Raw genomic sequence first — 21856 nt, 5'->3', positions numbered from 1 at the left:
TGAAATGAATTTCTTCCGCCAATTGGTGAACAGTTCCCGTATTTTACAGCTATTTAGTAAAACAAGGCTTAATGTGTCTCTTTTAAATTGCACATGATGGACTTGAGTTATATTTAAATACACATAACTATCACATCACATCAGTAATGCAGAATCAACACTTATTTGACTAACCTATATTTTTCTCTTTGAGATTACGATAAAAACTTTCTGCTTAATTTTTGGAGTATAATAATGCTTTATGATTATCCATAAACCAAACAATGTGTCCAATGCATATGTACAAATGACAAATATCTAGATTTTGTTCGTTTTCACCTCCATGAATTAGCAGCAAGTCAGTTGGCATTTGATGCAACATAATGCAAGGATGCAACCCAATTTATCACTGATAAGAAGTGATAATAAGTTATACCACAACGACAATGTTCGTACAGAGCGTGCCATCTGGACCCATTGTGATAAGTTGAATGGGCGATGTTGAAGTTTTTTGGTTGAAGAGAGAGACTCCTTGCATGGCTGGAAAGAACGTTTTCTCTTTGTGCTCGCAATCCGACCCTAAAAATTCTGTATGAGAGAAGTTTGAAGTTTTGTACAGTTTCTGCACTTGGCATTAATTTATTGTAGAAAAGTATAGAAATCTTGATGTAATTTATTTTCTTTAATTTGCATTATTAGATATTATTGTTATCTATTGTGGGCACGTATCAGAAAGCTAACATATTATTGTTCAAAAATTAGGTTAAAATTCCAACATATTTTTAGCTTCATTAGTTTTATATCTGATATCAAATATATGTACACTAATGGAGGTTGAAACAACATAAAACACAAAAGAACTCAGGAATCATCAAAATGCTTACAACAGCTGATTTAAGCAGTTAGCAAGTTGTGGATTGTTTGTCCGGATTGTGCGGTGCTCACAAAAGGGAGATCGATTGTAAAAACATAATTTAAAACGGAGAATAAACTGTTTTCATCACTTTCCGGTACATTAAAGGACACATGACAAAAACCCATGTAGATTGGACACAATGAGCACGTCGTTGTGTATTATTTCTTCTCGGTCCCCTAGTTTTCTCCCTGCAGCAACAACAATAAATGACGACTGGAGAAGTGTATGTATGATGCAATGTATGTGTGTTGAGCAGCGTTAAATGCGAGAGGGTTTGATATAAATACGATTATTGCCCTGTCTCTAAATATAATTCTGTGGCGTGGATATACACAACCATTGCAATCTGGAGAAAAATTGAATAAAAAGAGGCAATAAGGAACACTTTGCTTTATGAATATGAAGGGCTATGAGCATAAACAAGAGGAATCAGTAATGTGATAAATGATCCAAAGGACAATCAATCAATCAAACATTGTCCTCTTCGTCACTCCCTCTTTCTCCCTCTCTTGTTTTGCACGGTATATAATATGATCAGAGAACATTTCGCCCAGTTATCCCAGATGTGGAATCTTCCGCAGGAATCTAAATAGTCAGACTTCAACCCACCGAATCTTGGATGCTGATGGACCATGTGAGAATATTGGCGTAAAAAAAAGTGTGTATCAGATTGCCACATGGCTTTGGGGTGTGGGTGGTGGTGGTGCAGATTGGAAGAAAGCAAGGGAGCGAGTGAGTGTTTATTAGACGAGAAAGGCGAGAAGAGCAATAACAACCACAAAGAGGACATTAAACAGATTGGGCCGTACAGATATATAGGCTCGGCTTCCGCTAGAGAAAAGAAATCTTTGTGTCGACCACAGGAAAAACAGGTGTTTGGGCTCACACACAAAGGGATGCCAACAGACAGTTTTTGGGGGATTTAATCTTTCCTCCCGTCTCATGGAGAACCAACAAACAACCCGGCGTGACTATTCCAGCCTGGAAAAGGGAGCTCAGGCAGGCATGATAATAGTGAGCACCACAAAGCAAAATCCAGTCGGGAGAAACGATTGGTCGAGTTTATCATTACACAATAACATACACATGAGGATGCGACCAGCCCTGTTCACATATTGTGGGGTTGTGCAGTCAGCAGACATTTCTTGGTAATGGGATACCGGATTCCGCAGATCTCGGCTTTAATACTCTTCTCAGAGAACGCAATTCTTAGGTCTATTTTATTGGGGAAAGCGATATCATTTCCTCTGCGGTCGTCAGCCAAGTCCATCCATTCCGTGTACAAATTGTCTGACCACTGCTTGAACTTTTTACGAGGACCGTCTAATGCTTCGTGATTTTGGGACATTCAATTATTCACTTTTAGTGGGTACAGTCCCGCGCAAATTCTAAAGTTTATTTTATTTTTTATGTATAGTAAAACCACTTTCTCTTCTTCTTTCCAAGCATCCCATAAGTTTTGTTAACCACAGAGTGCGTATTTATTTAACTGCAAATCTATGTCTCCGTTGTTATGATTATAGCGAGTTATGCTGATGAAGTCCATTACACATTTTCATCAGCAGGATCATCATCCCATCATCATCATCGTCATCATCATTAAGTATTATCATCCCTGTCCGCACACTAGAACAGAGCTCTTCTGTTTTCCCTCTGAACAAGGGAAGCTCATCCATTCTTTATGTGCAGGGTCATTACAATAGATTTCCCGTGTTCGTAGTTTAGATATGGCGAATAGCGTCTGCTCTTGTCTCCTGAGTGAACATGCTGTACAACATAATCCAGATCCACACTTACTTGGTCTGAGTCTGGTTAGTCGTTGCTGAAGAGAAAGCAGACATTGTCTCCCCACAAAGCAAATCTTTGTAATTAACATGTCATCATTACTCTCAGAATGGATTTCATCCTCGCTAATGTAATACTCGGAACACTTTGAACTCCACAAATCCTTCATCTCACTCCAGTAATCCGCAGCCAGCCCTACGTGTTAGGCATATAGCACCATTGTGTGCACTGCATGTATTTAGTACCACGGAAGCTAATACATACGCAAGTACGTGAGTTGTGTCTGAATATTAAACAATGCAAACTATGTACAGACAGACTTTGATACTTGATATCAATCCGTTCTAATGGAATATCGCATAGCATTTGCTTACCATGATAAAATTTCACATTTTTATTTTTAATACAATTTCCGACATTGTGGCATGCTGTAATTATTCATACGTAAATACATAACAACTTTTATTTAAATAAATATAAAGGTTGCAAAAATATTCAAGCTTTATGTCTAAAAAATAATTTCTACAAATTTCTAAGATTCAAGGCCAACTATTTCACAAAGAGAAAGAAACTTGGAGTTTAAAAAACCAGAGCGAGCGAGAATTGAAAGAGTGAATAGTAAGATTGTCAGAATCAGGTTGAGAAGGAGACGAGCTGGCAGAGGAGGAGAGCGAGCGAAGGCCCCTGAGACTAAAATTGGGCTTAGTGGTTAGGAATCATTTAGGCGAATAAGAGAGAGTATCCAACCGAATCGGTAAGAAGTCAAAAGGATCCTATTGAATTATTCATGAGACCGTGTTGTTATTTAACGAGTGATTGGACTCGGGTTGAATTGGATGCCTTAAACTGAACTCCACATAACATGCATGAATTTCTTCACCAATCTTCTCATCCATCCTGGACTTCTTTAACAGGGACTGACTGCTGCTGATGTCTGGCTGAGCCTTCCAGGAGCACATTTCAATTTGATTCAACCCGATTGGTGCCAGGATGGCATGGCTGAAGACGAGCAAGCAAAGGAATCTGCAGGAAGGAAAGCCCGATAGGGAAAGTCGTCTGAACTGATGCAAAATAAAGTGGAATGAGGAGAGGAAGGGAGAGGACGAGAGAAAGCAAAGCAAGGGAAATGTGGTCGTGGTATGGTGTGTAACGTCGTAACATAACAGAACATGACATCGGAGGCGGATGGGATAAGGAATTTGCTGGGAACCCGGATTTGCATCCCTTTGATCTGAATCGTTGTGCGGTTTCAGCTTTTTGATCGTCTTTTTGGTCTCCAATTGAAAAATTTAACTGGATGAGGTTCCAGCTCATTCCCATCCAATTTATTCTGCCTCAACTCAGCGGCAGCCCTGCAGTCAGTGGAAGCAAGAGACCGACAGACGTGGTGATGCCACGGATATGTAGAAGAGAAACTCGGCTGAAATGAACAACTCACTTGGACTTGGCACGTCGGGGAGATATCCTTAAAAAAAGATTGGTCTCACCACATCGTCCTTGTTGCAAGTATTGCTGAATGTAAAATAAAAAGTTTTCTCGGGCGTGAAAGGCAGAGTCATTTTGATTGGACTTGTGCTGGAATTCAAAGATTTATGACAAGTTGTGGGAACATTACTTGTCAAACATGTGTTCTTGCAATGTTCTGGCAATGCAATGGCATCATCCTTAACCATGCAGTGCATTAGCATTGTCAGGATTTTCTAGCTTTATTATTATTTTCCAGCGTTAGTTAGAACGCATAGTAAGCATTATTATGCATTCTAAACCATATTTGGTGTTATGAAATGTGCATATATTCAATTTTTCATGGCAATAATGAAAATCAGAATGGAATCGTTTGACGTGTGAAACCTGTTAATAAACCGGTGACAAGATGGGTATAAGCACCACGAGGAGGAGGAAGAAGAAAAACAAGCAAATCTGTGGACAAAGTCCAATGCCAACATTCCAGCAGCCACGGTGAGGATGAGCCTTTCGTATAAATGTACACTCCACTTGGTTAAAGAGACGAAGAGTTGGAGTCGCTTGAGAGAGAGAGAGAGGAAATTTATTAATTCGGTTTAGGAGAGGAGCAAGTGAGAGGAAGGAAGGACGATGGAGAAGAAGGTGCTTGGATTGAGGGAGGGCAGGGCTTGGGATGCCTTCGGAGTGCGGAGAAATCAGGGGGAGGTGGAGTCGAGAGTCCGGGATTGGGATTTCCTTATCCAACACAACATCCACTCAGGATTGGAAATGCGCAAACCGGCTGAAATCCCGGAAAAGCGAGCTCCTCGGATTTTAGACTTTCCTAAACCACGCACACCCACTAACTCTCACCCAATCTAACTTTCCCCCGTATAAACCTCGACCAGGATCATCACTCGCACTTCTTTATAATCCTTCACATCAATTGTCCTCCTCATCATACTCTCTCCACAGTTCCTCCGCCGATTACACCACCACCACCACTTCAGCACTCTTCTCATCTCATCATCCGTCTCCAAATCAGTCAAGCTTTCTCTTCACTACTTTCTCTTCCGCTCAACTCGAAAATTGAGATTTGTTAAGATTTTCAAAATCGTGAACGCCAGTTGACTAGATTTTTACCGTTCTCAGTTTTATCGTTCTCAGTGAAACAAGTTATCAATCATTATTATTGGTACACAAGTAGGTGCACATTTCTATGTAGAAGGAAATAGTCGGTGAAAGAATCTCTGATGGAGGAAACGGAACACCACCACTTTGACATTTTGACTCTTCTTCAAAAATGTGGTGATAGAAGTGCATTCAGGGTAAGTATGCATGTATGCAAATATAATTAAACATCAGTTAAATGGTGGAATTACTAAGCCGTAGAGGTTTAATTTGATTAATAATGCATAAATAGCAGTAAAAAATTATTGTTGTCCAACCTCAAAAGGTGTAACAAAAATGAATATTTCTGCATGCATAAGCGCACACGTATTTACGTGCACAAAAATTCAACATACATATGTACATATGTATATATTTAGGATTATGTTATTACCGGTTTCTTATTTTGTGAATCCCATAATAAAATAATTTTTCAAACGGTGTGGTTTCCCATCAAAAGTGAGAAAGACATGTCTGCTACTCGGCTAACCTACCTACTTTTACCACAGGTTGTTGCACCAACTACCGGATCTTATGGTATCTTCAAGTCGCCTGCAGGTGAGTTATGCAAGTTACTAAATAAACATTATGTAGGATATTAATATTATTCTGTATTTGCCGTGAAAATTCGTACACATTTTTCCACTACTTTCTCTAACTTTACTACTCATGATTTATACAAAATGATGTTGGCAACATTTTGCACACTATGCGCACGTGTTATTCGGCCACGTTCAGTTTTGATTCCTGTATTCAGGGCTAAATGGCAATCACCCTCTCAAGTCGTGGAACGAACTTCTGCCACTTCTGCCTCCACCCTTCGGGCCCCTTTCTTCCCCCACGTCGGTCGCCTCCTCTCCTCCGTCATCTTCTTCTTCCTCTGCACTCCTCTCATCCCCAAAGTCATTCTGCTCACCTTCGTCCTTCTCATCCGGCACCACAATCTCGTCATCATCGTCCTCCAGCAACAGCAAGGATGATCTACTCAGACCATATCGATCCATCCCATTCTCTGAAAAATCACCTCTAAGTAAACCACCTTCCGAAATAAAATTTGGAATCGACAGACTTTTGAAACCCAAGGTCTTGTCGGTGAAAGATATTCTGAAGCAAACGGACTCAGACCCATGCAGAGATGTCAATTCTTCCTCCTTGTCTCTGTCCACCACGAAATCCAGTGCAAATACACTCTCAACCTCTCTGTCGTCATTAGTCGGCGGCGGTGGTGGTGGAAATGCTCCAATTCATTACGTGCCCGGTCGCCCTCACAATTCGTCATCAACTTCCGCATTGACAACTGCCCATCTCCACTCATCGTTTCCGTTCCCCGGCTTGTTTTTCCATCCATCCCAACACTCCTCTGCCCTCCTGCTCCCGTTCCATAACAGTCTCTTTTTTCACAAACCTCTGAGTGACCACAGTGGTCACGGCCAGTTTGGACCTGGGCCATTTTCGTCACATGTTGGAAGTATCCTGGGGAAAAATCATGGGCTTCCGTCATCCACATCTGTTAACCCTCCAGGCTCCAAAGGTTCTACGATCCACCACAATCACAATCATCACAATCACCACAGCCCCGGGCTAGGATCGGAGGATCGGATTTTTAGGTCTTATATATATTTATATCGTTTATTATATGTATAGAAAAAATAACGTAACTGTTAATATTCTTAGTTGCGTCAAGTGTGACAAAATTTTTTCCACTCCGCACGGACTGGAGGTGCATTCCAGGTAATTAGCAACAAAGGCAAATATGCATCTGGCATTCATCGTAGGTTTACCTATACTTATACTTAGATTGTGAGTACTATGTACATACATGCATAACATTATCAAAGTGCCATTATACACATACGTATGTACATAGCTGTAAACAGGTGAATTATATGGGATACAATTATTCTATAGGAGATCACACAATGGGAAGCGACCGTTTGCCTGCCATTTATGCAACAAGACATTTGGCCACGAAATCTCACTCACTCAACACAGGTATTACTGCATGTAAGGTGGTTTTTCTCTCTTTCCGATCACGAGTCCTGTCAATATGGAAATCGTCTTATGGCGTCGTATTCCATAACTTTCAGGGCTGTGCACAATGTGGAGAAGGTTTTTTCCTGTAACCAGTGCGGAAAGACTTTCAAAAGATCATCAACGCTCTCCACGCACCTCCTGATTCACTCGGACACTCGTCCTTATCCCTGTCCATACTGTGGTAAGAGGTTCCACCAAAAGTCGGACATGAAGAAGCATACGTACATTCACACAGGTAAGAACAAGACGAGTATAAAATCTGCATAGTTTCCTTTTAGGAGGGGAGGTTTTGTACTATCAACTCCCGGATGTCGATGCCCTTTGGATATGTTGTAGTGTCCCAAGAATGAACAAGAACCCTGAAGTGGTTTAATGTCATGGCCACATTTGCGCCCGCCACACCCACTCAAAGGTGCCCAAAAATCGCTTTCACTCTAGCTTTCACCCATTCAAAATCACGCCAAAAATCCAATTTTACTCCGATTTTTAAATTTCTTTCACCATTATGCTCCCAGATAGTTGTTCTCTTATATCCTACATCAAACTCAATTTTTTGATGATTATCTTGCAGAAATAATTTGCTTTGTTGATTTCTACAACAATGCCCATTCAGAATTTTAAATTTTAAAAATACTAAGAGCTTCAAAAAGTTGAGTTTGATGTTGGACAACATCAAACTCAACTTTTTGAAGTTCTTAAGAGGGGAGGTTGTGTACTATCAACTCCCAGATCTCGATGCCCTTTGGATATGTTGTAGTGTCCCACGAATGAACAAGAACCCTGAAGTGGTTTGATGCCATGGCCACATTTGCGCCCGCCACACCCACTCAAAGGGGCCCAAAAATTGCTTTCACTATGGCTTTCACCCATTCAAATCCACGCCAAAAATCCAATTTAACTCCGAATCGGAATTTTCTTTCACCATTATACTCCCAGATAGTTGTTTTCTTATATCCAACCTCAAACTCAACTTTTTCGATGATTAATTCGCATGGATAATTCGAGTTGTTAATTACTACAACAATGCTCATTCGGAATTTCAAATTTTAAAAATGCTAAAAAATTCCAATAGTTAAGTTTGATGTTGAATATAAGAAAACAACTATCTGGGAGTATAATGTTGAAAGAAATTTCAAAATCGGAGTAAAATTGGATTTTTGGCGTGGATTTGAATGGGTGAAAGCCAGAGTGAAAGCAATTTTTGGGCACCTTTGAGTGGGTGTGGCGGGCGCAAATGTGGCCATGGCATTAAACCACTTCTGGGTTCTTGTTCATTCTTGGGACACTACAACATATCCAAATGGCATCTACATCCGGGAGTTGATAGTACACAACCTTAGTGCACAATGACTTGCTTTTATTATTATCATGAGTCAATCACGGCTACCACGAGGTTTATGAAATTAGGAAAATAGTAATTGCGATAATAATTTCATGGTGGGATTGAGTTGGACAAAGAGAGTGGTTATAAATGAATAAGTTATTTAGTTTTCCCTGTGGATGCCTTGTACAAAGGGATCAAAGGGAGAAAGCAAAGCAAAGTTGGAGGGGTGAGGGCATGAAAAGGTCCACACACACACACACGCAACAGCAACAGTCAATACTCAATAGATTCATAAACTAAATGTATTGCATTGTATGACTGTGCAGTGATTGGGTTGAGTTCCAAAATGTTGGTCTTTCAAGTGATAAATCCCGAATAATAGAGAGAGAGAAATAAATGCATACGAAAAGGGCAGTTATTATGAAGCAGTGGTTCTAATTTTCGGGCTTAAACTGAGGGGACACCACCACACACCATCGGAGAACTAGTCTCGGTTGACTGAAACGTGGATGATGCTGATGGCCCAGATGTTGGCTGTGAATGATGAAGAGATGATGGTCGGCGGTGGTGGTGGTGATGGAGCGAGGAAAGGAAGGAAGGATGTGATTGGGGAAAGGACGACACAAGGAGCAAGCCTCAACAATTAAGAGAATTAGAAAGTCCCGTGGGGGTTATCCGCCCTCTCGATTAACAGATCATGTTTCCATCCATCCTGATCATCTGATCTCTGATAGATACAAAAATGAACGTATTCAGATACTGCCACTTTCGTCCCATTTATTTATTTCCCCATTTTTCCTCGCTCCGTGCTCCAAAAACTTAATTTAATAAAGACAATGTTTCATCCATCCCAGTTCATTCCTCATTCAGAAGATGCCTGCTATTCCCTGGTTTGACAGCAGAGAGAGAGAAAAAAAGAAGCAACGCCAACGCCAGCTCACGTGTTAACCCAGATAAAATAATCCAGCCAGAAATGAACCTCCCATGAAATCATGATCATCATTATATGTGATGGTCATTGCTGTTTCACATCACGCAATTTCTCGTCATAATAAAATCAAAAGATTTCGTTATTGTCACAATGGGGCGACGTGAGACTTTTCTTAAACATAAGTATCAATTCTACGATGCCATCATCATGTACGTATTATAGGCATCACTTATAACACTATATACGCATGACCAGTAGCAGTGTAACCTTTGGCACTCTTATCGGATCTCTAAAGCAGATTGTTCATTAGTTTTCCATGTTCATTTCCAAGGAGCAAGAGAATCCATCCTTTCTCATCAGCCTGATTGACTGGCTCCCCAGAAGCTCAACTTTCACTCTCGACACTGTCTTTCTTTCAATCTTGTTAAGAGCCACCACACTTTGTTGTGCTGTGGTAATTTGCACAGTTCTAATTCCTCCTCAAAGCAGGCAGCAAGAGAGAGAGAGAGAGATCAGAAGGAGAAGGATTGATGAGGTGAAGCACAAGACCTGACAAAATTAATAAAATCTTTGAAAGCCATACAACAAAAACCACACCTTTCTCCGAAAGAAAGTTTTCCCTGCTTGTGAAACTGTAATAGAATCCCGATCTTCTCAAACTTTTGATTCTATTGCAGATTTTTGAGAGCAAATGTTTTGATTGGCAAAATCATTCAGGAGCAAATAAGACCTGAAGGAAAATCTCATTAAGCCATGTAGCTCACTTTAACACTTTCACTTTGTTTTTCTTTTCTTTTCTCACTCCGTCTCCACTCATCCATCCTCCTGCCTCATCCTCCTTTTGGCCATTACCTCCGTGGACTACTAAATGACTTAACTCACTTTGCTTAACTTTTACTCAACCATTTCCACACAATCTACCCTTTCCAGGGTAGATTGTCAATAGAAGGGAATTGAGATGTGTTGCTCCAGAGAAGCGTGTTTTCCTCCATAAAACGCACAGGGAGTGGAATAACACTTGACAGAGTTCAGGAAATTAGATAAACTCACCGAAATCCGTTTTCGTTGCCCATTTCTGCCAAATACCAATCAACTAACCAACTGTACCACCAACTGTCGCTAACAAAATATTTCCACAGCTTCCATCTAAAACATAATCGGTTGTGACTGTGACAAATATATACCAATGAAGATACTTGTTCATATATATAACCCTTTACACGGTCAGATTCAAGCCCTTTACTTACACAGTCTGGCAGTCTAATAATAATTTGCTGTTAATATTTGCAGGAGAAAAGCCTTTCAAGTGCATTTCCTGTGGAAAAGCGTTTTCACAATCCTCGAATTTAATCACCCATTCAAGAAAACACACTGGATTTAAGCCGTTCGCGTGTGACCTATGCGGTCGCGCTTTTCAACGAAAAGTTGACCTCCGAAGGCACAGGTATTTGAGATTCATATTCAGCAGACACACACTACCATTCGTCCTTTCAACCGAATTGACTTGTGCATTTGTGCTTAAGACAGTCAACTAACATGTTGGTGGGTCACTGATTCCTTTAGAGAGACGCAACACAACGGAGTTTCAGCCAATTTTCTGAGCAATCTTCACACCAACCCTCAACCAATTCCGTAACACCTCACTTCTCTCTGGTTCATTCAATCAACAAACTAAACTAACCATAAATATAGTGTCACTTCATAATTCAAATTAATTATCTCAATGTCATTCCGCACTACACAGTCGCAAATCTTTTATGCCTGCACTTGAAACGTATAACAACGTTTATTTATCCATAAGCCAAAGACTAATTACCTTGAAATAAAATCATAAAATGAGTGTAACAAAACTGATTCTGTGTATAATCTTATATTCAATTTATTTGGCATTACATCATTAATAAAATTTGCGTTTTATCCTTCACTGAATTTCGCTTTGAAATCGAGATCGTCAAAATCACATATTTAGTTTGTCACTCCTTTGAGCCGCAAGCCAACCACGGTTGAAGGAAATTAAATAAGTCAGAAAAAAGTTTCTTTTTTGGGAGAGCAGGGGATGAGTTTTCCAATCTAGTAAATGTCTTGATCTGGTTTACATCTAAAGCGATGGATCTCATTAAATATTAACGAAGCTAAATGTGGTTTCGCTAAAGTCATCGTAAATATATCATCCGTCTAATCTTTCTCGTAACTGCGTATTAAAGCAGATGAGAGACACTATTACTAAACATTTACGACTCCCATATCATGGAACGAGCGAGGAGAAAAATTTTATGTATATGTAAAATCGTGGGGAAGGTTTGGTGGGGACAGAGAAAGAAAGAACCAACCTGGATCGGTCTGGTATCTAGACCGATAGTGAATTCGTATGAACAATGTCTGTAATTAGTTTCTTTTATTAATATTTTTACAGATATTTAAATGCAATTTAAAAATATTAGAATTATTTGATACTATTAAGTATCTGAGTTAGGGCTTGCCATATGCACATATATACATATGTACCTTTGGTCGTGTCATAGTATATATTTGTGTAATCTTATTCTCCATGAGATCAGTATAAATAATGCAATTTGGACATTATTTCTATAGTTGATGTCTTTTAAAGTGTTTAAATTGTGTCATGGATTAGCTTCTCGTAGTAGAATTTGAACGTCTACTCACGAAGGGCACGAGGGATTGAAGGAATCGTGGAATTGAATCTTGAGCATTTACATCACATTAAAGGGGAAAGAGAGAAAGGCAAGATCCGCCTCAATTGCATGCTTCCCCGTCCATCCGAACTGACTGGTTGAGGAGGAGGCGAGTCGAGAAAAAGAAAGCTATTCCCCTTATTTTGCAGTTCTCTCACGTATTTCCATATAAAATAATAACTTTCTGCTTAAAACTTGCTTGTTTCTCAACTTGAACATAATTCGATATCCGCAGTGGGACTTGTATAACTTTCTTTTATTTTGAGACAAGCTCAACCGCCTCTGCAGCCATAAAATCCTGGAAAGAGTCTCTCTCTCCGAATAACGTAGATTGCAGCAGAGGTTTCATTTATGTGTCCTCAAACTCTCTCCGCTCTCTTTCGAGTGGTGAGGGTGGTGGCAGCCGTGTATTTCCAGGTATGCTTTTCTCGGCTGTCACACCATCCTCCCTTTCCGTTCAACTTTCCTACAAACTTTCTTTCTTCTTGACAAATGAAGAAGGGCTACCCTGTTACAAAAGTTAAGCCCTCTCTCCATGACCCAGCTCATTTATCCGAGTGAATATGCAATGAGCTGCCTCACCCAGCGACCCAAACCTCGCAACCAGTCCACCAGGTATCCAACTGGATATTTATCCAACTCGAGAGGAAGGAAAAGAAGAAGGATGGTGGATTTACATGAATCTATTTGTTGTTGTTGTAGCCCCGACAAGGCAGGCAGGCTGTGCATAACAAAGGGCGAAATATCTAGCAGGAAGACAGAGTTGCCTTCCATGTCCATCCATCCATCCCTCTCACTCATTTTGTTAGTTTTATCCGTGTAATAATGAGGATTATGAAAAGTCGCTTCTAATTTACTTAATGAAATAACAGAGCGTAATGGTAGTAAAAATGGTACAAGTGGAGCAGCTCTTCATAAAATATTAATAGTCTCATTAAGGATGTTGAAAATTAGTCGAATCCATTAAGTAAGTCCGGGTAAATATTATTACGAAAGGGTCTGCCTGCCTCGTCGCCATAATTTAGTACTGCTTTTGTTACTACCTCACTTTTGTAGTTTTGCCATAATAATATCATGGTCACAAAATGCACTAAATAAACCAGAATGGACAGACAGGCGGAGAAGTTGGGAGAAGAAGACTCCCATTTTTTCATTAGACCCGTCTGCCATCATGCCACCTAAAATATAATCACCAAAAATTAAAAATTGCATTATTAATCAAGGCATAACCATCTCTCTCTCTATCTCTCGCCGGAGGAGCAGGCATGCGAAACAACTTTACTCGCGCAGTATTACGATCATGCTGGAAAGGGTTGAATGCCAAAATTCCATACAAGGCGAGAGAGTCACTACTAATTCACCGTAATGCCATTACACATCCAGAGATACCATTCTTGCCATGGAATAAATGCTCATATTCTTATTATCTACGTTCGTACGTAGCAAGCAGTACAGCCTACAAGAGCAAGTATGCACAATGGGAAAGCAGTGTGGGGAAATTCCCAATTACATTAGCATCCACTCCATTCATTTATCAATTCTTCCCACTCCTTTCCTTGCATAATTCCACATTTTTTAATCATTAACTCCCAATCCCAGCATCATTTATTATCTCGAGAGTATAAAAAACAAAAGTTTGCTTTCTTGTTTCTAATCTCCTCAGAATGAACCTTTGCAGAGTAGGTGTTGGTAATATTTTGGTATTTGAGGGCTGGTTGGGCAAGTGAATAAATAATAGTGGACATCAGCAGCAATGCAGTCAAAATTCTACCGCGATTCAACAGTTGAGCGTGTGGATGATTAAGCTCGTAAGTAGTAACCCTTTTGTCACTCGGTTGTGGAGGAGAGTGGGAAGAAAGGGTGAAAGTCAATAAGAGAAATCTATTACAAAATGTTCCTCCTCCGTAATAATGGGAGCCAACCCTTGTTAGTCACTGAAACTGAGAACTAATGACAGTTGTTGAATTGGTGGACGACGACGACGAGGGGTTCAGTCCATAAACATGCGTTTATGGATTGAGGACGATAGCTACAAAGTATATCTCGTCACCCTCTTTTTGTATGCAGCTATCTACTCCTAAACACTGCTTGGCATATGCTGGGACACGGGGAGCAAGTTCAACCTGATGAATTTGATTTGGAAGAACTTGGTTTATGATGATAAGTACTCGGACATTAATAGAATAAAATCGACCTCCGGAAACGAGTTAATTTCGTGTTGTTGACACATACATGAATGCATACGTGTAGGGATTGGAGTTAGAGGAGACATTGTGTGTAAAGTGTGCATGATTGGATTGGAAATGAAGAAATGAAGGTGGGTGAGCAAACAGGCGAGGACGGCGACGACGGTGGTGGAGAAAACCAAATAGAAGCACTCGTCGTAAAACAGGGAGTAATCATGGTAAGAGGCGAAACCTGAGAGAGAAATCATAAAGGCTCACGTGCAGCAGGAAATGATGATGGTGATTTCGCGTAGTACTAATTATTGAATTTTTAATGTTGGACGAAACATGTTTGCTTGAATAGATTACTACATATTCGTTGTGGGGAGACAAACTGCTCAACTTTTAGTGTTCATTCATTCTGACCATGCACATTGGCAAGATCGTCCAATATCATTGTACATGCATACAGCAACAGCAGCAGTAGGAGCAAACAGCCAGCCAGCCAGCCATAAAAACAAAGAAATCGGATGCTTTCCCCAAGTCTCGCAGAGGAAGAATTGCACTGATAGAAAAAGGATGGGTCGTATAAATTCCTTGCGAAGTAAATGATTGTTGTTGAGTTGAAGCTGTCCGTCCTCTGTGTTTAATATCTCGGAGAAATAAAGGAATACAAGAGTTGAAATGCTAGGATTGTGTCGGAGAAAGAGAGAGAAAGAGGTCGAGAGAGGAGACCATGATGGTTGGTATTAAATAAAACTACTCTTCTGCACTATGGATGTACGCAGTCTGAGAAGAGTTGGTATTAATACAGTTTTGGAGGAACCAGAGGAGAGTCGAAACCTCGGCAAGACGTGTTTAAGATTTTCTTAATAATGCCACTGCCACTGCTGGGGTTATTTATGGGCTAGTCGGCATGCAATTATGCGAAAGAATGCATGGAAAAATATCTGGATATGAAATCCGCACCACAGTCAACAGTGGAAGGAAGGGAGCGAGGGGGACTGGCCCTAAAATTTGGATCATTAAACCCTGGAATCACGCAGACAGTAGAGAATCTGATTAAAATAATTGCCATCATTGCCATTCTCCTTCTCTCTGCGAGCCCATGACCATTCCTCCCAGACTTTCGAAACGATTGATGATCTTTAATCAAAATCAATTTTTACCAGTTTACACTTTACACACACTAATCTAAACTTAACCATCATCGTCATTCTCCTCTGTTTATAGACACTCTTAACAAGGATTGAAGCCATCTCTCTCTCAAGTGGTTCAAACTGGGCAGGGCTCACCCATCCATTTAGTATCATTAACAAAGTTTAATCAGATTATGTGCACGTCAAAGACTTTCACCTAGCAAATCTTAAATGAATAAATTTCTTTCGTGAAGATTTATATGTGAGGTACACATAAATAAATCTAGTTACAAACGGTTCTAAATCTTTATAAAGAATAAAATAGTGGATTTCACACAATTTTTGCAAAAAACAGCCATCATTGCATCACGTAGGATTATTCCTAAATTGACACGTGTGTACTCCCGTCTCGGTCCCGATTGACTGCAGGGAGCAGTCAAACTAAAGTCAACATGAGACAAATTAAGTCAAAAAGTACATTATTGTAATAGGAGTGGAGAAGATTGAAGGTAGCAAGTCAAAAGTTGAGCTTGTCTGTTTGCTCAGGCAGCCCATTGCCACTGCATGCATGGCATTCTCGTCATGTACGTAACACGCCCACTTATCAAATACAACCGGTGTTGAGAGCATTGCGGATAGCACTTCTTGAAAGTGAAAGGTGGGAAGGGCAGCTCAGAGAGTGCATGCACATGTAAATATATATCCGCACTAGACTTATATATCTCGTGTATACGTGTACACGAGAGAACGAAGATCAAGAGGGAATGCGCGAGGAAAATGTTATATCCGATTTGTAAAAATCAAAATGATTGCTTGTAATCAATTCCAAGATGGATTGGTCTGGTTGAGCTGAAGTTTCCTGGTTGGTTGTGGTATATGTAGCGGTGTAGAAGAGCATGAAAGCAAACATCCTGGATCCATCCGGTAATCTTGGGGATGGACGAGCAAAAACCCATCAGTCTCTCTCTTAATATCCTCTGAGAGTTGAGAGTTCCTTCCACCCTTCAAATGTGAAATTCAAGATGACCAGCACTGGATAACCATCAACAGCATCAGCATCACGTTGTTATTATGTGTATGCTTGTATATAGGACTATCCAACGCAGTCCTGCTAAAGCCTATCCGATTCCTATATGAAGTACTATGTCTGATGCTTTAATATGCTTTTCACTCCATAATCATATAGTTCTCAACTCAAAACCTAGCACATACATTTTGGAGCAGGGAAAGTGTACGACAGAAAATCCTCTCATCCTCTCATCTTCACTTTCCTTCATTTCACTTTCACTTTACTTTGCTCCGTTGCCCAAAGAAGGAGAAAAAACCAATCCTTCTTAGCACTCGATAATACGAACAAATCAAGCCAAATGCCCAATCCTACCAGGGAAGACGTAGTGCAGTGCTAGCGTAGCTCGAGGTTTCGTAATTTCCTATATATAGCCTTCCTCCTACTCGACTGCTCCTCAGAAAAGAGAGCAAGAGTCATAGTCGTGGAAACACGTTTGAGCTTTGAAGATCAACATCTGGCAAGATTCCTTCTTTTCTTGACATAAGAAAAGGACCAAGAAAATCTAAATTGAAAGGAAGAGACAACGAGAAGAAGAGGAGAAGGAACGGATTCGTGGAACCAGATCCCAACCGACGGACCGGAGAAAGGCAGTATTTTCCTCCTCCCTTGACTTGTACATATTTTCTCTCCTTCTTGTGGTTTTGGATTGTTTCCACTTTCTCTTCCAATCCTCAAGACAAATCGTTAAATGGTCAAAAGAAAACGAATTGCTGGCAGACAGATGGGAAGGAAGGGACGCACAAGGCTGCTATTTGACTGCTTCATGCATGCGATCAGCCCTCGAGAGGTTCTTGGAGAGCAAAAATATCAACAACAACAAGTAGAACGATGCATGTCAATCCCTTTAAGCATTTATTTCTTCCCATGAACTGAATGGAGCTGCTGCTGGACTGACTGAGCTGAAATCCGACCAAATTCCAATCCAACCCCCCAACTGGACCCAATTCTCAAATACCACGTCATGGTCTTTGCTTCCCTACTGAACTGCATGCCCATCATCGTCGTCAGCAGAGTCACGCTAATCCCCAACGAGCCGTTTTTCTGATCACAGGCCCACATCATCATCATTAATTATTCAGATGTAGCCCAATCTCATCATCTATTAGGTTTGCTTCTGGCGAGGCAGGATCCGATAGGTTCGATCCGCTTTGAAAACCCGTTACAATAATAATAGATTCGCTCCACAAACTGATTCTCTATTCGTCGACTTACCAGCAACTCAACTATGCAATCCGTTTAACCTGGTGGAGCATCTTCTCTGTTGGACGTTGACTCTGGTCTGTTGCTGCTGCTGCTGCTGCTACTCACCATCCTCCACCAAATCAATTACACACGCGACGACTTTCTCTACTGAGCTTAAGCGGCTGCTGACCAGATCAATTTCATGTGCTACCTTCTTAATAATTCAAAACCAATGATTGTTATTCCTCTGCTATCAACGATTTCTATTTCGTGTAGCATGCACTATATTTTAAAGAACAATGTAAAATTGGTCTATTCTTGAACGCACTGGGATATGCATGTGCATAAAAAGCTTAACTGTTTTTATGGCAGAGACGTACAAAATCTGTCTGTAGTAAATTATGTCATGCTTTCAAACAATAGATTCCCCCACAAAAAAATGTGTAAAGTAATTGTAAAACTGTCCCGAAAATGTGTACCTATGTCATATGTGAAAAGCGGGTATGAATTGGGTTTCCTTCTTTCAGTCGAATGACGAAGGGATTCCATCTATTTATACATGACAAAATGGTCAGTTTGTGAAATGCCAAAGTGAGAATTCCCTTGGGGATTCTGACGACTAACGGGATTGCTTCATATTGTCAGACTGCTTATGTACGTACTCACGTACATATATACGCGTATGTTGTAAATATTTTTTATCATCTCCAGATTTGTAATAGCAAAGTTGTATTAATTTGTCATCATGAAAATACATATAAATGTCGAGATGTAGATGGGAAAAAATTGTGGACAAAAATGGTGAAACTAAAGTACGTTCACACAAAAATTGATGTACGCTAAACAATAAAAGTATATCTCCCTTGCAAGGATCTCGATTAAACGATTGGTCCAAATTAAATGGAGTGAAAAGTGCCAGTTGAGAGAATTAAATTTGGTGAAACAGGAATCCATCGAGTCGTACGTAGTCAGTCAGTGGGAGTCGTGTGTGAAAGCACAATTTCTGAGAGTCAAGTCGTCCTGCTTTGACTGCCTGCATATTTTACATCCCAAGAAAAGAGAAAGACAAATTGAATTTGAGTATGTGGAAACACAGGGGAAAAGATGCTAAGGACGTGAAAAGGCCAAATTCAATTTACACTGCATAAGCTTTCACTTGAAAGCTGTACTCACTCACTGCCACTTTGGGAAGCAGAGAAAGAAAGTGAATACGAGCCGCACTGCCACCACCACCAGCACATCAGTTTGCTTTGCTAGATACACAGTTGGTCCTTTTCCTCTGATCCACCTACCAAGTCCATTTTGCAGTCGTGGTGGTTGGTTGTATTCATATCTCCAGTTGTTGCAATCCAACTGACAAATGCCTTCAGCTTATTTTTAACCATCTGAAGATCTTCCTCAATGAAACCATATTCAACGAGTTAGCTAGAGCTGCGCGACTCTGTGCATATACGGCACAGGCGGCAGGATAGTGGAGGAATCCCAGGAGAGATGGGGAGTTTAAGACTAATTCTCACTTTCAGAGTGAAAATTTGCTATTTTATTGCTGAATGTGGTAATGTGACTCGAGTATGTATGCAGGAGTATTCATTCAGTCTGAACTTTTCCCATCCATCCATCCGTTCGTAAACCAAAGATGGAAATGTGGAAAGAAAGCAAGGGACGAGGTGAGGTGAGAGAGATTGGAGATCAAGATGTAACAATTTGGTGGTGGATAAAGGGAGAAAGAGATAAAGAGAAGGAAATGACTAGCAGGGAGTAATATAATGTCGAATGGGTCCCTCCACATGAGAACCATGAATAAGAATTGCTCTTCTGCCTCCAACAACTTTCTGCGGAAGAGGAGACCAAGTTTAGGTGGTGGTGTAGAAAATTGGGCGTATCGATGGGGCAGTTAGGAAGGAAGGGGTTACAGACGTACGAACATGGATGTGTAAGAAGAAGGCACTGATCGGAATAGATATTAGTTGGAAAGAGAGCAGGGATCGCATAAAAAAGAGTTTGAAGAAGAGAAATGCGGACTACGTGATTATTTAAAGTAGATCACATGAGAGATGAGATAGTGGTCGGGTCGGGATGATTTGATCCCTTTATTTTGGGGTCGGGATGGATAATCATTAGGATTCATTGGGAAATTCAATTGAAGAGAGAGAGTGAGATAGAAGATAGAGCTGGGGAATAGGGAGAAAGGGAAACGACTCCCAACAGATTAGGCAATACCGATAATCCGAGATCCTGCTCAAAAAAGTGAATGTCCCTTCGTTTGCAACACATTCACCCGACAGAGTCAGAGCCACACGAAAGCAGATGAGGATTATCCTTCCTATTACAGGCACTATTCCACCACCAACAACTCATACAGTGGGATTCAATCCGTGGGGATATTTTTCATGCATATGAACGATTCCTCGACTTGACTCTTTGCTCCCGTGTCGGAACGTAAAATAAATATGCTAAAGCCTTCCAGCCCTTCCTTTCCAGCAAATTCAATTTTCTTCAAACATCATGCACCAAAGTGCACAAAGAGAAATATTTCATGTGTAAAACACCCTCACGCCAGGACATGGAAAAATGACCTTACAACCCTGTCTCAAATCCAATCACAAAAACTATATCCATAACTTTCACCATCAGAGACAGGCCGAGTCACACCAACCACCAGGTCGCTCGTTTATCGCATAACTTCTTTTCCTTGGGTAAATTAGAAAACAAGTAAAACAATCGAGGACAAAAGAATAAAAGTTATACAAATCAGATGTATTAAATTTTATATGGTCCGTCCTTGGATTAAATTAACACTGATTCAGCTAACACTAATGCATACAAAAACCATGTATAGAGACAATAATTAATTTCTAATCTGTCACATGTAAAAAGAATAATTACCTACATAAGTACTACTTATATAATTTAGCATTATTATCTATATTTTGATTGCTTCGGAATGTCTACTTATGTCAGCTTTGTAGTCTTCTATTGTTGTTGTGGAGCGTGGACCTGCTTCGTCTTCTTCTTGGAATTAACTATGACCGTAGGCATTAGCTTTGATGTCGACGCCTTGGGACTTCGTCTCTAAAATATAGTAAAAACACGGTTCAGCACAAATGAATTGTTATAAAATCAAATATTTAGTCATTTGTTGTATACCAGCGACAAAAACTGAAACGCTAATTTGCGATCAGGGCGACGAATAACTCCCCAGCAAATTAGGGTCGAAGACATCATACCAGCTGCGAGTTTCGCCAAATTCGTGTTGCAGGGCATGGTCGTTCGGTCAGTCATATCTTCGGCAATACCGTTGGGTATTTTAATCGAAGCCGGAAAGTCCTTTGGATTACTCATCTGGTCATCGAGCTATAGAAATAAATTTGCCATTACTTATCCCTACTTCTATGTAACTGTTTAATATTAATTCTAGACAAACTTACCATGCTTAGATTCAACTCCGGAATTACTTTACCCGCGACTATACTTTCAATCTCCGGGACAATTATGTCAAAGTTAGAGTGATTAATGGTTCCAATAAGTTCCAATAAATCGCTAATGTTGATATCGTCAGAACTCATCTTGGGTCATAAAATAAACAATTGTCAACATTGAAATCAAACAACCCTTATCAGTTACCCACCTAAGACCTATTAATTTACACGAACTCTTTCTTACCTTTTGAATTTAAAGATAGGGAGATATGGAATAGAACAAGCCCTAAACAAGTTGTAGTTGGATTATTGTGAAGGGGGATATTCCTATATTATTTTCCAAAGTTATGTCACAAAATCAGTAAAATTAATTTGGTTAATAAAACGGGACAGAACGGAAGAGTCTGTCTGTTTATTTAAGTAATTCTGGAAATTAAAACAATTTTTCAATATTTTTTGTCAGCGAAAGTAAAATCAACAACGTGAACGTTTAGTAAAATCAGTGTAAACTACAAAATTAAAGGGCCAACGAGGACTGACGACTGACTGACTGAACCACTACTGGTGATGATTGAGTCAAGATGAGACGTGACTCGCTGCTTGCTAG

The 21856-nt window shown here is 40.2% G+C and overlaps 2 protein-coding genes across 6 annotated transcripts; one reads left to right on the top strand and one right to left on the bottom strand.

The window, feature by feature from the left end:
• Positions 1–4833: 4833 nt before the first annotated feature.
• Positions 4834–11436, top strand: LOC110846970 (zinc finger protein Gfi-1). Of its 5 annotated transcripts, none has more exons than XM_035850326.1 (8): positions 4834–5451; positions 5803–5851; positions 6051–6900; positions 6968–7024; positions 7202–7297; positions 7381–7562; positions 10873–11026; positions 11106–11436. In XM_035850326.1, exons 1-8 carry the CDS (start codon positions 5377–5379, stop codon positions 11134–11136), a joined length of 1494 nt encoding a protein of 497 aa, XP_035706219.1. In that variant the 5' UTR covers positions 4834–5376; the 3' UTR covers positions 11137–11436. The 5 variants fall into 5 exon arrangements, with proteins under 5 accessions (XP_035706219.1, XP_035706216.1, XP_035706217.1 ...); XM_035850323.1 differs by having other exon boundaries at positions 4835–5451; positions 11110–11436; XM_035850324.1 differs by having other exon boundaries at positions 4836–5451; positions 7202–7285; positions 11110–11436.
• Positions 11437–20566: 9130 nt separating this feature from the next.
• On the bottom strand, positions 20567–21768 carry LOC110845804. Its single transcript, XM_022092315.2, has 4 exons — positions 21494–21768; positions 21259–21396; positions 20978–21184; positions 20567–20902 (listed from the first exon to the last, which is right to left on the bottom strand). Exons 2-4 carry the CDS (start codon positions 21394–21396, stop codon positions 20804–20806), a joined length of 444 nt encoding a protein of 147 aa, XP_021948007.1. The 5' UTR covers positions 21494–21768; the 3' UTR covers positions 20567–20803.
• Between the last annotated feature and the right edge of the window lie 88 nt (positions 21769–21856).

Source organism: Folsomia candida, unplaced genomic scaffold, assembly GCF_002217175.1.
Source record: "Folsomia candida strain VU population unplaced genomic scaffold, ASM221717v1 Fcan01_Sc003, whole genome shotgun sequence".
Lineage (NCBI taxonomy): Eukaryota > Metazoa > Arthropoda > Collembola > Entomobryomorpha > Isotomidae > Folsomia > Folsomia candida.
Note: the sequence above shows the minus strand (reverse complement) of the source record. Positions and strands in the feature narration are given on the sequence as shown.

Excerpts from the sequence above, each read along its gene's own strand:
- LOC110845804 (XM_022092315.2), bottom strand. The coding sequence starts at position 21,396 with ATGAGTTCTGACGATATCAACATTAGCGATTTATTGGAACTTATTGGA. Across the intron at positions 21,185-21,258 it reads CGGAGTTGAATCTAAGCATG|CTCGATGACCAGATGAGTAA; the intron begins GTAAGTTTGTCT and ends TTATTTCTATAG. Across the intron at positions 20,903-20,977 it reads CGTTTCAGTTTTTGTCGCTG|AGACGAAGTCCCAAGGCGTC; the intron begins GTATACAACAAA and ends ACTATATTTTAG.
- LOC110846970 (XM_035850323.1), top strand. The coding sequence starts at position 5,377 with ATGGAGGAAACGGAACACCACCACTTTGACATTTTGACTCTTCTTCAA. Across the intron at positions 5,452-5,802 it reads GTGATAGAAGTGCATTCAGG|GTTGTTGCACCAACTACCGG; the intron begins GTAAGTATGCAT and ends CTTTTACCACAG. Across the intron at positions 5,852-6,050 it reads TATCTTCAAGTCGCCTGCAG|GGCTAAATGGCAATCACCCT; the intron begins GTGAGTTATGCA and ends TCCTGTATTCAG.